Here is a 16,932-nt window from a genome sequence, read left to right on the forward strand (position 1 = left end):
GAGCAAGGCATTAAATGACTAAAATGTAATTGAAAATAAGAAACTTGCCTGCCAAGCTATATCTGGTTTTGAGTTTAATTTGGACTGTTCTACTGTAGGTCAGCATGCCTGGCATATGGACACAACTCAAGCCCTGCTGTGGTACCAGTAAAATACATCAAACTCAAGCAACCACTGGAAACCACTCAACCTAGCACTGGAAATCCCTTTTACAAGACAAACACGATTGGGGCCCAGTGCAGGTTAAACACATCTCGTGCACAAACATAAACATTTCACTTTGTGGATTAACTTACCAAAATACCTCTGTGTTCATCATGGGCCACAAAGTACATTTTTGTACTTTTTATCCCACACTATTTAGTTCAGTTCCTTGCACCCCATCACTGTGAGTGTTGGATTTGGGCTAAACTTTGAACACTGAGATATTAAATACATGATAGATCAGAAGCATAGAGTATAAGGAGTGAAAGAGACTGGGTTTAGGTCCGAAGTTAATGGTTTTCTGTGGAAAGACAGATGGCTTTGGAATGTGTTGGGTGGAGATCTTGGAAACTAACAATGTCACTGAGGGAGAGAGGGTAATGTATAACGTTTACATTATGTCAGGATATGTCACTGAGGGAGAGAGGATGATGTATAACGTTTACATTATGTCAGGATATGTCACTGAGGGTGAGAGGGTGATGTATAACGTTTACATTATGTCAGGATATGTCACTGAGGGTGAGAGGGTGATGTATGTTTACATTATGTCAGGATATGTCACTGAGGGAGAGAGGGTGATGTATAACGTTTACATTATGTCAGGATATGTCACTGAGGGTGAGAGGGTGATGTATAATGTTTATATTGTCAGGATATGTTATTGTTAGCCATCAGGAATACTCTGGGATGGGAGTAGACACAGCCTTGTATCAATAACCATGACAGCCTTGAGTTGGGGAGGAGTGAGCACTTTGGGGTACAGGTCAGGTTAGATGAAGTGAGGAAGAACACTAAGGTTCTGTCTAGCAACAGATGCATTGGATGTTCAGTTGTGGAGGAAACTCAGCCTAGGAGAAAGGGTTAAAAATCAGTGCTTGTGTGAATGTTTGTCTGAATTACAGCTGTAACGACCCTTTTGGAATAATTAAACTTGGTTAAGGTTCTGTAGTGTCCGTGAGTTATTTACTCTGAAAATTATAACCTAACAGAGGTTTGTTTGTATTGTGACACTTCTCTCGCAGCTCTTTTCCCCATCCTTCAGTCCTATGATAGTTTCTGCCTGCCTCACTCACAACGCTTCCTGCCTATTCCCTCTCTGTACTGTTGCCACTTTGGACCTGCCGTGTATGACCTGCCTGCCTCTGGACCCAGCTGCCTGCCTCCTGGTCCCTTCCATTAAACACCTTCAGCTCTGTCTCCTATCGTGTTCATTACAGTATGACAGGTTTTGCAAGTCTGGTTTAAGTCTCTGTCTTGTCATAGGCTGAGGATAAATGCACATCAACCAAGCCACTGGTTATAGCAAATGAGCTCCTTCCTCTCAGTTGGCGCAAAACAGTGACGTGTGGCCTGCAGTACCTGGACTGGGTCATGCCGTGGTCAGACTTGGGAGTCACATTGGAGGTCTCTCTGACTGCTCCTCTCTTCCACAACAGACCAACACAGATCGAAACAGACAGCCAATCACTGTTAAGATACTGTCCCTCCAGAAGCTGGATAGGGTCTTGGGAACTGTGGACATATAAAGAGAAGACATTTCAAAGTGTCAGTCATTTAAAAATGACGTTCCAAATGAACATTTTACCCTGAGGTGAGCATAGGTTACATGTTTATCCAACATCTTCTTCATACTGTAGGTAACAGTCCCTTCCTTAACAAATGGACACATGACACAAAGGCATGTTCCCTTATCCCAGGTTACTGTGATCCTGGCTACACTGCTGTGGACCACCTGGCAGCTGTATCTCTGGGTGTCCTGGGATCCCAGCTGGTACGAACCGTCTCCGCTGGGCAGCACCTCTCCCTGCTCACCCTGTCCACCAGGGGAAGCCCCGGTGCCCCCAGCCACTCCACCTGCACCGCCTGCGGATAGAACCCTGTCACGTGACCTCCACCTTGGAGGGTATCCGTAGGCCTCTTCTATCAATAACACGCACTTGAGGGACTGTGAGAACGCCAGGTGTAATCAAGCCACCTCAACGTTCATAGTGTTGTCAACATTGTCTCTACCACTGACATAATTTGCATTTCAAGACTACTAAACTTTGTCTACCTTTTTTGTCGTGGATCCAAGGTGCGTAGTAAAGTAGTAAAGGCTCTCCAGATCAAATGTTACGTTGGCTCTGCACTTCATGAAGTGGACAGCTTGAAGGACTGCAGCCGCCCAGGTCTGCCCAGAATTATTGTCATCTTTGTGGACTTCAGGAGTGTATATAGAGGTGTAAATACATACAGTTCATTATTTTTCAATTCAGTTGAAATAGAAAAAAACTACATCCCATTGTTTAACTTGTTATTTTGTAAATAAATTGTCAAGATTCTGAGATTATAATATAATGGATATACAAAGACATTGAGTCGACAGCACTCACCTGTAAGTTTATCATGCTGCCCAATCGTAGTCAAGGGGAATCCCAAAAACCGTCGAAGGATTCTGGAGACGAAGTTCATTCCCCTCCAACGAGAGAGACCTTCGTTGCTGCTGAGCCAATCAGGCATTGGGGCGTCAGCGTGCATGGTGCTACTGTCATACTGGAGGATGGTTCTGTCATCTACACTCCACGACCCCATGAACTCTGGCAGACCTGCCACACCCTCTGACCCTATGTGATGTAGGTGGAGGACCTGAGCATCTGCAAAACAGCAGAATATGCAGAGAGAATATTTCATTGTAAATATGTTAAGCAAAGATATGGTTAATGTGATTAATGTAAAGAATACATGTGCCATGTAAATGTCCTTAAATACACCCACCTGCACATAGTATGGTATGGCTGCAAAGCAGAGCCCACATCAAGATACGCTTCATGTAAAGATGGATGTGTACACCTTGGGTGTGAAGAGACGAGTTTCCATTCACACTTTTGTTACTGTGGGTTTGTTGACAAAGCCTGATTACCTTGTTGTACAACACACTGATTGGTCCCTTGCAAAGACTGCATCACAGACTCTGAGTAGCACGCCAGTTTTCCTCATACACCTACAGCAGACAGGTTTGACAAGTTAGGAATTTCCCCTTCATTTCTGTCAGGAATCATGATCACACTGTTGAACATAACAAATGGCACAGTGTTAATGGTTGAGACAAAAGCCATTTTGATTTCAAATAAATTAAAAACTTTATGAATGCAAGGAGATGGAATGCCATTCCTCCCTTTTCTTTGAACATTTTATTGTTTTGAGCCCTAAGTAGATTATTTAGGTTAATCATAACTCATCATGCTAACTTATTGATGCACTCTAGAGCCTATGTCTTTGAGTAGGGTCCTTTCTAGGCCTCAGTAACTTATTGAAGGATTGTAGTCGTCCAAACTCAACGGTAGCAGTTGGAATGTGTCTGTCTGAGTCAATGAGTACATTTCAAACTCCTGCTGCTTCAGTCACGCTGGCTGAACTTGGGACAGATACCAGCCTTCAGAACACAATGGACGGACAGGCATATGGGAGAGATGGAACAAAAGAAAAAGCCTGGATAGAGGGCGAAAAAAGAAAGGATGACGACCTGGGTCAGAAGGAAATGTTGGTGATGGTGAAGGAAGGATGTGCAGCGAAGGAGGGATCAGCGAAGGTGAAGATGGAGGAGAGAGGTCACTGGGGTAGCAAGACAGAATTTCTCCTGGCCGTAGCAGGGAACGTGGTGGGACTAGGTAACGTGTGGAGGTTCCCCTACCTCTGCTACAAAAATGGTGGAGGTGAGTCCATGAAGGAGAGGGTGCCATGGTTATTCAAATGATGATCAGCTGATCAAATTAGGCAACTTAGATCATTTAAACCCCTGTATCATACAGTATGTTTGATACAGTACCGTTTGTACAGACCAGGTATAGAGGTCACAAGACAAAGACAAGGTATGGAAGCATGGCATTTCTCCTCTTGTTTCTATAAGGTACTTTATAGTAGCTATATAGTAGCTATCATTTTGTTCTCATGTAGTGATCTGGTGGTGTGTATTTGTCAGGGGCGTTCCTGGTGCCGTACCTGGTGTTTGTGGTGACCTGCGGGGTGCCCTTGTTCCTGCTGGAGACGGCCATGGGACAGTACACTCAGGAGGGGGGCATCACTTGCTGGAAGAGGCTGTGCCCACTGGCCGAGGGTGAGCACCATGGCAACATGATGACACCCCCACCCACCGAGGAGTCACAGAAACAGGGCTGTAGACAAGACAGGCAGAAGAACACAGGAATACATGATGCTCAAACTATTTCAATTCATCTGAATTGGACTGATGAACAGTGTAATTAGGGTGGATTTCCAATTAATCTTAAATAAGTTGACACAAACTCCTGACTACAAATGAAAGGAATCCATGGCCGTTCTAGGAGGCCGAAAACACTGACACCTATGGCCTCTGTGCCACTGGATAAGAATGAGATGAAGAGGTTTATTTGTGAATACAGAGGGGTTAATATGTAAGCAGGCTGAAGGCACAACAAGTGCCAAGTCTGGTGACACTTTCTCACAGATCAAAGGTACAGTGAGGGGAAAAAAGTATTTGATCCCCTGCTGGTTTTGTACGTTTGCCCACTGACAAAGAAATGATCAGTCTATAATTTGAATGGTAGGTTTATTTGAACAGTGAGAGACAGAATAACAACCAAAAACTCCAGAAAAACGCATGTCAAAAACGTTATATAATGATTTGCATTTTAATGAGGGAAATAAGTATTTGACCCCTCTGCAAAACATGACTTAGTACTTGGTGGCAAAACCCTTGTTGGCAATCACAGAGGTCAGACGTTTCTTGTAGTTGGCCACCAGGTTTGCATACATCTCAGGAGGGATTTTGTTTCCACTCCTCTTTGCAGATCTTCTCCAAGTCATTAAGGTTTTGAGGCTGACATTTGGCAACTCGAACCTTCAGCTCCCTCCACAGATTTTCTATGGGATTAAGGTCTGGAGACTGGCTAGGCCACTCCAGGACCTTAATGTGCTTCTTCTTGAGCCGCTCCTTTGTTGCCTTGGCTGTGTGTTTTGGGTCATTGTCATGCTGGAATACCCATATACGACCCATTGTCAATGCTCTGGCTGAGGGAAGGAGGTTCTCACCCAAGATTTGACGGTACATGGCCCCGTCCATCGTCCCTTTGATGCGGTGAAGTTGTCCTGTCCCCTTAGCAGAAAAACACCCCCAAAGCATAATGTTTCCACCTCCATGTTTGACGGTGGGGATGGTGTTCTTGGGGTCATAGGCAGCATTCCTCCTCCTCCAAACACGGCGAGTTGAGTTGATGCCAAAGAGCTCCATTTGGTCTCATCTGACCACAACACTTTCACCCAGTTGTCCTCTGAATCATTCAGATGTTCATTGGCAAACTTCAGACGGGCATGTATATGTGCTTTGTTGAGCAGGGGGACCTTGCGGGCGCTGCAGGATTTCAGTCCTTCACGGCGTAGTGTGTTACCAATTGTTTTCTTGGTGACTATGGTCCCAGCTGCCTTGAGATCATTGACAAAATCCTCCCGTGTAGTTCTGGGCTGATTCCTCACCGTTCTCATGATCATTGCAACTCCATGAGGTGAGATCTTGCATGGAGCCCCAGGCCGAGGGAGATTGACAGTTCTTTTGTGTTTCTTCCATTTGCGAATAATCGCACCAACTGTTGTCACCTTCTCACCAAGCTGCTTGGCGATGGTCTTGTAGCCCATTCCAGCCTTGTGTAGGTCTACAATCTTGTCCCTGACATCCTTGGAGAGCTCTTTGGTCTTGGCCATGGTGGAGAGTTGGAATCTGATTGATTGATTGCTTCTGTGGACAGGTGTCTTTTATACAGGTAACAAACTGAGATTAGGAGCACTCCCTTTAAGAGTGTGCTCCTAATCTCAGCTCGTTACCTGTATAAAAGACACCTGGGAGCCAGAACTCTTTCTGATTGAGAGGGGGTCAAATACTTATTTCCCTCATTAAAATGCAAATCAATTTATAACATTTCTGACATGCGTTTTTTTAATTTTTTGTTGTTGTTATTCTGTCTCTCACTGTTCAAATAAACCTACCATTAAAATTACGTACTGATCATTTCTTTGTCAGTGGGCAAACAAACGTACAACATCAGTAGGGGATCAAATACTTTTTCCCTCACTGTAAATGCTTCTATCATTTACACATACATTTTTCATTTGAGTCAGATGCTCTTCTCCAGAGCAACGTACAGTTAGTTCAATCATCTTAAGGTGGCTAGGTGAGACAAACACATATCACAGTAATAGTTAGTACATGTTTTCATTCAGTAGAGTCAGTGCTAGAAGGAAAACACAAGTGTTGGAGTAGGAACGTTTTTTTTTTCATTTTTTTAGAGCGAGAGGGGATTAATAGGATTAGTAGGAGTAATCAAGTTACTTTTTAAAGAGATGGAAGATGAGTAGGAACTGTTTGTTCCCCAACCTTTGGCAGAAAGAAAGTGTGGTAATTTACTCTTGATAAAGTTAGGGTTAGTGTAATGCCTGTCCATTCAGGACCATGTGAAAATCATCTGGTTATATAGTCTGTCAATGTGTCTCCCTCTTAGGTATCGGCTATGCAGGGCAGTTGATCCTCCTCTACAGCTGTATGTGTTACATCATCATTCTGGCCTGGGCTCTGTTCTACCTGGTCTTCTCCTTCAGCGCTCAGCTCCCCTGGGCAAGCTGCACCAACCCCTGGAATACTGGTACGTACCCTGGTCCAGCTGCACCAACCCCTAGAACACTGGTAGGTACCCTGGGCCAGCTGCACCAACCCCTAGAACACTGGTAGGTACCCTGGGCCGGCTGCACCAACCCCTGGAATACTGGTACGTACCCTGGGCCAGCTGCACCAACCCCTACATACCCTGGGCCGGCTGCACCAACCCCTGGAATACTGGTAGGTACCCTGGGCCAGCTGCACCAACCCCTGGAACACTGGTAGGTACCCTGGGCCAGCTGCACCAACCCCTAGAACACTAGTAGGTACCCTGGGCCAGCTGCACCAACCCCTAGAACACTAGTAGGTACCCTGGGCCAGCTGAACCAACCCCTAGAACACTAGTATGTACCCTAGGCCAGCTGCACCAACCCCTAGAACACTAGTAGGTACCCTGGGCCAGCTGCACCAACCCCTAGAACACTAGTATGTACCCTGGGCCAGCTGCACCAACCCCTAGAACACTAGTAGGTACCCTGGGCCAGCTGCACCAACCCCTAGAATACTAGTAGGTACCCTGGGCCAGCTGCACCAACCCCTAGAACACTAGTAGGTACCCTGGGCCAGCTGCACCAACCCCTACGTACCCTGGGCCAGCTGCACCAACCCCTAGAACACTAGTAGGTACCCTGAGCCAGCTGCACCAACCCCTAGATCACTGGTAGGTACCCTGGGCAACCTGCACCAACCCCTAGAACATTAGTATGTACCCTGGGCAAGCTGCACCAACCCCTAGAACACTAGTAGGTACCCTGGGCCAGCTGCATCAACCCCTAGAACACTAGTAGGTACCCTGGGCCAGCTGCATCAACCCCTAGAACACTAGTAGGTACCCTGGGCCGGCTGCACCAACCCCTACGTACCCTGGGCCAGCTGCACCAACCCCTAGAACACTGGTAGGTACCCTGGGCCAGCTGCACCAACCCCTAGAACACTAGTATGTACCCTGGGCCAGCTGCACCAACCCCTAGAACACTGGTAGGTACCTTGGGCCAGCTGCACCAACCCCTAGAACACTAGTATGTACCCTGGGCCAGCTGCACCAACCCCTAGAACACTAGTATGTACCCTGGGCCGGCTGCACCAACCCCTAGAACACTAGTAGGTACCCTGGGCCAGCTGCACCAACCCCTAGAACACTGGTAGGTACCTTGGGCCGGCTGCACCAACCCCTAGAACACTGGTAGGTACCTTGGGCCAGCTGCACCAACCCCTAGAACACTAGTATGTACCCTGGGCCAGCTGCACCAACCCCTACAACACTAGTATGTACCCTGGGCCAGCTGCACCAACCCCTAGAACACTGGTAGGTACCTTGGGCCAGCTGCACCAACCCCTAGAACACTAGTATGTACCCTGGGCCAGCTGCACCAACCCCTAGAACACTGGTAGGTACCTTGGGCCACCTGCACCAACCCCTAGAACATTAGTATGTACCCTGGGCAAGCTGCACCAACCCCTAGAATACTAGTAGGTACCCTGGGCCAGCTGCACCAACCCCTAGAACACTGGTAGGTACCCTGGGCCAGCTGCATCAACCCCTAGAACACTAGTAGGTACCCTGGGCCAGCTGCACCAACCCCTAGAACACTAGTAGGTACCCTGGGCCAGCTGCATCAACCCCTAGAACACTAGTAGGTACCCTGGGCCAGCTGCACCAACCCCTAGAACACTAGTAGGTACCCTGGGCCAGCTGCACCAACCCCTAGAACACTAGTAGGTACCCTGGGCCAGCTGCACCAACCCCTACGTACCCTGGGCCAGCTGCACCAACCCCTAGAACACTGGTAGGTACCCTGGGTCGGCTGCACCAACCCCTAGAACACTAGTAGGTACCCTGGGCCAGCTGCACCAACCCCTAGAACACTGGTAGGTACCCTGGGCCAGCTGCACCAACCCCTAGAACACTGGTAGGTACCCTGGGCCGGCTGCACCAACCCCTAGAACACTAGTAGGTACCCTGGGCCAGCTGCACCAACCCCTAGAACACTGGTAGGTACCCTGGGCCAGCTGCACCAACCCCTAGAACACTGGTAGGTACCCTGGGCCAGCTGCACCAACCCCTTGAACACTAGTATGTACCCTGGGCCAGCTGCACCAACCCCTAGAACACTGGTAGGTACCTTGGGCCAGCTGCACCAACCCCTAGAACACTGGTAGGTACATTGGGCCAGCTGCACCAACCCCTAGAACACTAGTATGTACCCTGGGCCAGCTGCACCAACCCCTAGAACACTAGTATGTACCCTGGGCCAGCTGCACCAACCCCTAGAACACTAGTATGTACCCTGGGCCAGCTGCACCAACCCCTAGAACACTAGTAGGTACCCTGGGCCAGCTGCACCAACCCCTAGAACACTAGTAGGTACCCTGGGCCAGCTGCACCAACCCCTAGAACACTGGTAGGTACCCTGGGCCAGCTGCACCAACCCCTACGTACCCTGGGCCAGCTGCACCAACCCCTAGAACACTAGTAGGTACCCTGGGCCAGCTGCACCAACCCCTAGAACACTGGTAGGTACCCTGGGCCAGCTGCACCAACCCCTACGTACCCTGGGCCAGCTGCACCAACCCCTAGAACACTAGTAGGTACCCTGGGCCAGCTGCACCAACCCCTAGAACACTGGTAGGTACCCTGGGCCAGCTGCACCAACCCATATAACACTGGAACGTAGTACTCCAACTCACCTCCAGGTGAATTTCACTCACGTTTTTAGTATGTATTTTGACTATGTTTTGTAACTTTCCCCAGGTCGTTGCTGTAAATGAGAATGTATTCTCAGTCAACTCACCTGGTAAAATAAGACAGAAAAAATATAATATAAAGGGTGTTCTTTACCATAAGAATTGTTAGAGCAAGTTTTAGTTGTTAACATTATGTTCTCTCTTCCTCATTAGATGACTGTGCTGACTTCTCTCAAAACCGTACTTTCAATTCGACCGGACAGATGAACTCAACCTCTGCAGCCACTGAATTCTGGGAGTAAGTTTACGGATTCAACATACCTTGATCTTCCAGTTGTCCACAACATAAAAGACAATGTCAGTTTGTCTACATTCTCCAGCAGTCTCTTTCTCTAGGTGTCGTGTGCTGGTCATCTGGGCGGTATAGGGGAGGTGGCCAGTGTCATGTGGGAGTTGCTGCTGTCTCACCCATCACTCTGTCTCACCCCCTCTCTGTCCCTCCTCTCTCTATCTCACCCCCTCTCTGTCCCTCCTCTCTCTATCTCACCCCCTCTCTGTCCCTCCTCTCTCTGTCTCTCCCCTCTCTCTGTTTCTCCCCTCTCTGTCTCACCCCCTCTCTGTCCCTCCTCTCTCTATCTCTCCCCTTTCTCTGTTTCTCCCCTCTCTGTCTCACCCCCTCTCTGTACCTCCTCTCTCTGTCTCTCCCCTCTCTCCTTCACCCCTCTCTGTCCCTCCTCTCTCTGTCTCTCCCCTCTCTCTGTCCCTCCTCTCTCTGTCTCTCCCCTCTCTCTGTTTCTTCCCTCTCTCCTTCACCCCTCTCTGTCCCTCCTCTCTCTATCTCTCCCCTCTCTCTGTTTCTCCCCTCTCTGTCTCTCCCCTCTCTCTCACCCATCTCGCTGTCTCACCCCCTCTCTGTCCCTCCTCTCTCTATCTCTCCCCTCTCTCTGTTTCTCCCCTCTCTGTCTCACCCCCTCTCTGTCTCTCTGCTCTCTGTCTCTCTCCCCTCTCTGTCTCTCCCCTCTCTCCTTCACCCCTCTCTCTGTCTCTCCCCTCTCTGTCTCTCCCCTCTCACTTTCACCCTCTCTGTGTCTCTCCCCTCTCTCTCACCCCTCTCTGTCTCTCCCCTCTATGTGTCTCTCCCCTCTCTCTGTCTCTCTCCCCTCTCTGTGTCTCTTCCCTCTCTCTATCTCTCCCTCTCTCTCTCCCTCTCTCTCTGTCTCACCCCTCTCTCTGTCTCTCCCCACTCTGTTTCTCTCCTATCTCTGTTTCTCACCCCTCTCTCTCTCTCCCTCTCTGTCTCTCCCTCTCTCTCTGTCTCCTCCCTCTCTCTGTCTCTCCCCTCTCTCTGTCTCACCCCTCTTTCTGTCTCTCCCCTCTCTGTCTCTCCCCTCTGTCTCTCCCCTCTCTCTCTCCCCTCTCTGTTTCTGTCCTATCTCTGTCTCTCCCCTCTGTCTCTCTCCCCTCTCTGTCTCTCCCCTCTCTCTCTCCCCTCTCTGTCTCTCCCCTCTCTGTCTCTCCCCTCTGTGTGTCTCCCCTCTCTCCATCTAGGCGTCGTGTGCTGGCCATCTCGGGGGGTATAGAGGAGGTTGGCAGTGTCAGGTGGGAGGTGTTGCTCTGTCTCATCGTCATGTGGGTCATCTGCTACTTCTGCATCTGGAAAGGGGTGAAGTCAACAGGCAAGGTGTGTGTGTTTGTGCACAGCACATATGCACACACACACACAGCATATGTTCTGTTTAGCATTGAAAGAGTACAATCTCTTATCCTTTTTCTCTCATGGCTTTCTGTCTTTGTGATTTTACACCCCTCTCCCTGACTCCATCCATACACACGCTCTCTCTCCAGGTTGTATATTTCACTGCTACCTTCCCCTACGTGATGCTGCTGGTACTACTGATCAGAGGCCTGACTCTGCCAGGGGCCCTGCAGGGGGTCCTGTTCTACCTCTACCCTGAACCAGACCGGCTCTCTGACCCCCAGGTGTGGATGGAGGCCGGCTCCCAGATCTTCTTCTCCTACAGTGTGGGAGTGGGCTCCTTAACCGTGCTGGGCTCCTACAATACCTACAACAACAACTGCTACAAGTGAGTCCTTATCCTCATCAGCACACTGTGTGTCCTGACACTGTGTGTGTTGACACTGTGTGTGTTGACACTGTGTGTGTTGACACTGTGTGTGTTGACACTGTGTGTCCTGACACTGTGTGTCCTGACACTGTGTGTGTTGACACTGTGTGTGTTGACACTGTGTGTCCTGACACTGTGTGTGTTGACACTGTGTGTGTTGACACTGTGTGTCCTGACACTGTGTGTGTTGACACTGTGTGTCCTGACACTGTGTGTCCTGACACTGTATGTGTTGACACTGTGTGTCCTGACACTGTGTGTGTTGACACTGTGTGTCCTGACACTGTGTGTGTTGACACTGTGTGTGTTGACACTGTGTGTCCTGACACTGTGTGTCCTGACACTGTGTGTGTTGACACTGTGTGTGTTGACACTGTGTGTCCTGACACTGTGTGTGTTGACACTGTGTGTGTCCTGACACTGTGTGTGTTGACACTGTGTGTGTCCTGACACTGTGTGTGTTGACACTGTGTGTGTTGACACTGTGTGTGTTGACACTGTGTGTCCTGACACTGTGTGTGTTGACACTGTGTGTGTTGACACTGTGTGTCCTGACACTGTGTGTGTTGACACTGTGTGTGTCCTGACACTGTGTGTGTTGACACTGTGTGTGTTGACACTGTGTGTGTTGACACTGTGTTTCCTGACACTGTGTGTCCTGACACTGTGTGTGTTGACACTGTGTGTGTTGACACTGTGTGTGTCCTGACACTGTGTGTGTTGACACTGTGTGTGTCCTGACGCTGTGTGTGTTGACACTGTGTGTCCTGACACTGTGTGTGTTGACACTGTGTGTGTTGACACTGTGTGTCCTGACACTGTGTGTGTTGACACTGTGTGTGTTGACACTGTGTGTGTTGACACTGTGTGTCCTGACACTGTGTGTGTTGACACTGTGTGTGTTGACACTGTGTGTGTTGACACTGTGTGTCCTGACACTGTGTGTGTTGACACTGTGTGTGTCCTGACACTGTGTGTGTTGACACTGTGTGTGTCCTGATACTGTGTGTGTTGACACTGTGTGTGTTGACACTGTGTGTGTTGACACTGTGTGTCCTGACACTGTGTGTGTTGACACTGTGTGTCCTGACACTGTGTGTGTTGACACTGTGTGTGTTGACACTGTGTGTGTTGACACTGTGTGTGTTGACACTGTGTGTCCTGACACTGTGTGTGTTGACACTGTGTGTGTTGACACTGTGTGTGTGTTGAATGTTGTGTCTGTGTATGTGTATGTTTCAGAGACTGCCTGTGGCTGTGCTTGCTGAACAGCGGCACCAGTGTGGTTGCTGGGTTCGCAGTCTTTTCAGTCCTGGGGTTCATGGCTCATGAACAGGGAGTCCCCATTGAGGAGGTGGCTGAGTCAGGTACTGCACAAATTCGTTTTTTATTATGTTATTTTCAGGACACTTGGACGAAATGAAGTGAAACACAATACATCGCACTTTAAACTGGGTTCTCTCAGGTCCTGGGCTGGCGTTCATAGCGTACCCTCAGGCAGTAGCCATGATGCCCCTGCCTCAGATGTGGGCTGCTTGTTTCTTCATCATGATCATTCTACTGGGTCTGGATACACAGGTTAGCTATTATCTACACAGTCCACACACAACAGTTCACACATTCATCTCTAAAGTTTAAAGGCCTGTACTATGGCGTTCTGTATTCCTCCCCCATCCAGTTTGTTGCCATGGAGGTGGTGATGACGTCAGTATCAGACCTGTTTCCCACAGTGCTGCGGAGGACTGGGCGCAGGGAGCTCTTCCTCCTCTTCTTCTGTCTCACCTGCTTCTTCTTCCAACTCATCATGGTCACAGAGGTCAGAGAGAGAGAGAGAAAGAGAGAGAGGGTAGAGAGAGAGAGAGAGAGAAATGACAGGAATGGTGTTCCAGATCTCTAGCTGTGATCTACTTAAAGAGAGGGGTTGTTCTACTCACACCTCTCTCCTTCTGTCCCCAGGGTGGGATGTATGTGTTCCAGCTGTTTGACTACTACGCCTGTAACGGAACCTGTTTGCTCTTCCTGTCTGTGTTCGAGTCCCTGGCCATGGGATGGATATTTGGTGAGGCTGACGTGAACTAACCTGGAATACATTTCTGTCAATGATTTATGTCGAATAAAAAATATAATTTATAAAATATATATAAAACATAAACACTGTAGTGCCATAGAATCCTATAGAAAGGCAAACCAGTATCATTCTACTATCAATCTTATTGAGATGATAAACCTGATATCAATACATGTCAACATTTAGATAATGTCATTAACGTGTACCCAATCTTACCCACCAGGTGCAGAGCGTATGTATGGTGTAATAGAGGATATGACAGGGATGAGGCCTAACCTCGTCTTCAAGCTCTGCTGGCTCTACATGACCCCTCTAGTTTCCCTGGTGAGTTCCAGGCTTTGATGGACAGTAATGGCAAGCAGGACTCACATTGTGCAATTCTCTAAGGTACCAGGAGATGGCACTATCACAATGCAATAGTTTACAAATTCATGTTTTGCCAAATGGCACCTGTTGCATTTGGATGTTCACTTGCTTTATACAAGCAACTATTCACACACTCACATCAACAAGGACTGATCTGGAGTTATTCTAGAAGTTAAAAGCATTAATGTTGAAGAAATCCTCATTCCCTCTTGTCTCTCCCAGGTGTCGTTCATCTGCTCTCTGGTGGAGTACCAGCCCCTGACCTTCAACCGCTGGTATGTGTACCCAGAATGGGTGTATGTTCTGGGCTGGCTGTTGGCCCTCTCCTCCATCGTCCTGGTCCCCGGGTGGGCCCTGCTGCAGATCTGCACCGGGACAGGCAGCCTTAGAGAGGTGAGAGTGTGACTGACCTGTGACTGGAGTTTAAACCCGGGTTTCCTTCCTGGATTGGTCATAGAATAATTATGTTCAGAGGGTCAAATTGGAGGAAATATAGATCAGAAATTATTATTGTAAACTGAGTGGGTAGGTATTATTAATTCACTATAAATTATTGAAGAAACCAACTAACAAAGAAATAATGAAGTTTAAATCATTAACCACTAAAGTTGACATGTTGATGTGCTGACTTTCCCCTCAACTCCCCAGCGTTTCCTCCACTTGTGTCGGCCAGACCATGACCTCCCGTTGACCCGGAAGAGAAAGGCTGTCCTCTGGAGCAGAGATGGAGGTACTCATGACTGCAGCAGGGGAAAGCACAGACAAATAAACTGACACACGCCGAGAAAAGCTTCTGTGTCAAAGCTCTTCGTATACTGAACATATATTTTAACACAACACCTAGCTGAACTCTTGTATCTTTACCAACATGTTGAGAGAATACCATTGATAATGAACAATGGTGCATGTTTCAGTACAGTGTCATCACGTTCCATATTTGAAGTGTTGCCACCTTACATTTGAAAGGACATAGCTCAAGCACAGAACGTCAAGCAACCTAGAGACACTGTAGATTGTCATTGTACAAAACAAAGTTCTTTCAACTGTCCCCACTCAAGGCTTAACATGGGTTACTGGCAGCTCATGACTTACCTTTCTGAAGTCACTCACTCCAGTTTCCATGGTAGCAGTTGTAGTCACATATAAAAGGTCATCTAGATTCTGTCAGTTTCTTATTATGAAAGACTACTTTTGGCTAATATACAGCAACTCTGACTAATGGCATTTTTGTTCTGTAAATTAGTGCTTTACCTCGATGTTAGCCTTCACTTCCATTTTTATAATCCTTATTAGACATCAGAAACAGGATGTTTTTCTAAAAACACTCATTAAAGTAGATCAAAAATGAAGCGTGTTTTGTCTTTGTCACATAGAAATGTGTGTATTGGCACTCCCTTAGATCAGACTCAAGAAGCAAACACACACAGTTTTTCTACTACACCGTATATAGTATTTAGTCTAAAATCACAATACTTTGTCAATACTAAAACAAACAATCAATGACCAAGGCTAACACATAATTCCCTGTTAGGGTCTGAATAAGACCCTGAATGAGATCACCTTTTATGTTTCAATGACATCTTTAAATCATAGGATACGGTTATAAACCGAGTGTACAAAACATTAGGAATTTTGAGTTGCACCCCCTTTTGCCCTCAGTAAAGCCTCAATTCGTCAGGGCATGGACTATCGAAAGCGTTACACAGGGATGCTGGCCCATGTTGACTCCAATGCCTCCCACCTCATTGTGGGTATGACTGCTGATATTAGAGCCAACCGAATCTCTTGAAACTGGCGTGCCCTCCCACTCCTGGCTCTGGACTGTAACTGTTGTGATCCTCTTCACTCCCCAGGTTCTTGAGGCTGGGGTAGCAGCCTGACTGAGCTATAGCCTGGTGTATCCTCTCCACTCCCCAGGTTCTTGAGGCTGGGGTAGCAGCCTGACTGAGCTATAGCCTGGTGTATCCTCTTCACTCCCCAGGTTCTTGAGGCTGGGGTAGCAGCCTGACTGAGCTATAGCCTGGTGTATCCTCTTCACTCCCCAGGTTCTTGAGGCTGGGGTAGCAGCCTGACTGAGCTATAGCCTGGTGTATCCTCTCCACTACCCAGGTTCTTGAGGCTGGGGTAGCAGCCTGACTGAGCTATAGCCTGGTGTATCCTCTTCACTCCCCAGGTTCTTGAGGCTGGGGTAGCAGCCTGACTGAGCTATAGCCTGGTGTATCCTCTCCACTACCCAGGTTCTTGAGGCTGGGGTAGCAGCCTGACTGAGCTATAGCCTGGTGTATCCTCTCCACTCCCCAGGTTCTTGAGGCTGGGGTAGCAGCCTGACTGAGCTATAGCCTGGTGTATCCTCTTCACTCCCCAGGTTCTTGAGGCTGGGGTAGCAGCCTGACTGAGCTATAGCCTGGTGTATCCACTTCACTCCCCAGGTTCTTGAGGCTGGGGTAGCAGCCTGACTGAGCCATAGCCTGGTGTATCCTCTCCCAGCCTGTGTTGGCATTGGGGTTGTTGTTGTGTGGGTCGTTGTTGTTATAGGGGTTGTCGTTGTTATTGTGGTTGTTGTTATTGGGGTTGTTGTTTTGGTTGGCGGCCTGGTACAGCAGCTGAGTGTGCTGGCGGAGCTGGGCGATGTCTCGGTCTGTGGCGTTGCTCTGGCGGAGGAGGTCCTGGGTGCGCAGCGTGATGTCAAGCAGGCCTGACTGGCTTAGGATGCCCACCATGTTCAGGAAGCGCCTGTCGCGTGCCACACTGAACAAGGACAGGCCTGGACCGTGCCTGCAAGGCCACCTGCTGGCCGGGAGGGGAGAGGAGCCACCGGA

At 48.5% G+C, this 16,932-nt stretch overlaps 1 protein-coding gene across 1 annotated transcript; it reads left to right on the forward strand.

Moving 5' to 3' along the window:
- The first annotated feature begins 3,289 nt into the window (after positions 1–3,289).
- Positions 3,290–15,462, forward strand: LOC115163681 (sodium- and chloride-dependent GABA transporter 2-like). The gene is made up of 13 exons (XM_029715755.1): positions 3,290–3,899; positions 4,166–4,300; positions 6,714–6,854; positions 9,767–9,851; positions 11,102–11,234; positions 11,399–11,637; positions 12,922–13,046; positions 13,145–13,257; positions 13,358–13,495; positions 13,636–13,738; positions 13,971–14,071; positions 14,336–14,506; positions 14,762–15,462. Exons 1-13 carry the CDS (start codon positions 3,539–3,541, stop codon positions 14,885–14,887), a joined length of 1,971 nt encoding a protein of 656 aa, XP_029571615.1. The 5' UTR covers positions 3,290–3,538; the 3' UTR covers positions 14,888–15,462.
- Positions 15,463–16,932: the final 1,470 nt, after the last annotated feature.

The sequence above is a fragment of the Salmo trutta genome, chromosome 26, assembly GCF_901001165.1.
Source record: "Salmo trutta chromosome 26, fSalTru1.1, whole genome shotgun sequence".
NCBI lineage: Eukaryota > Metazoa > Chordata > Actinopteri > Salmoniformes > Salmonidae > Salmo > Salmo trutta.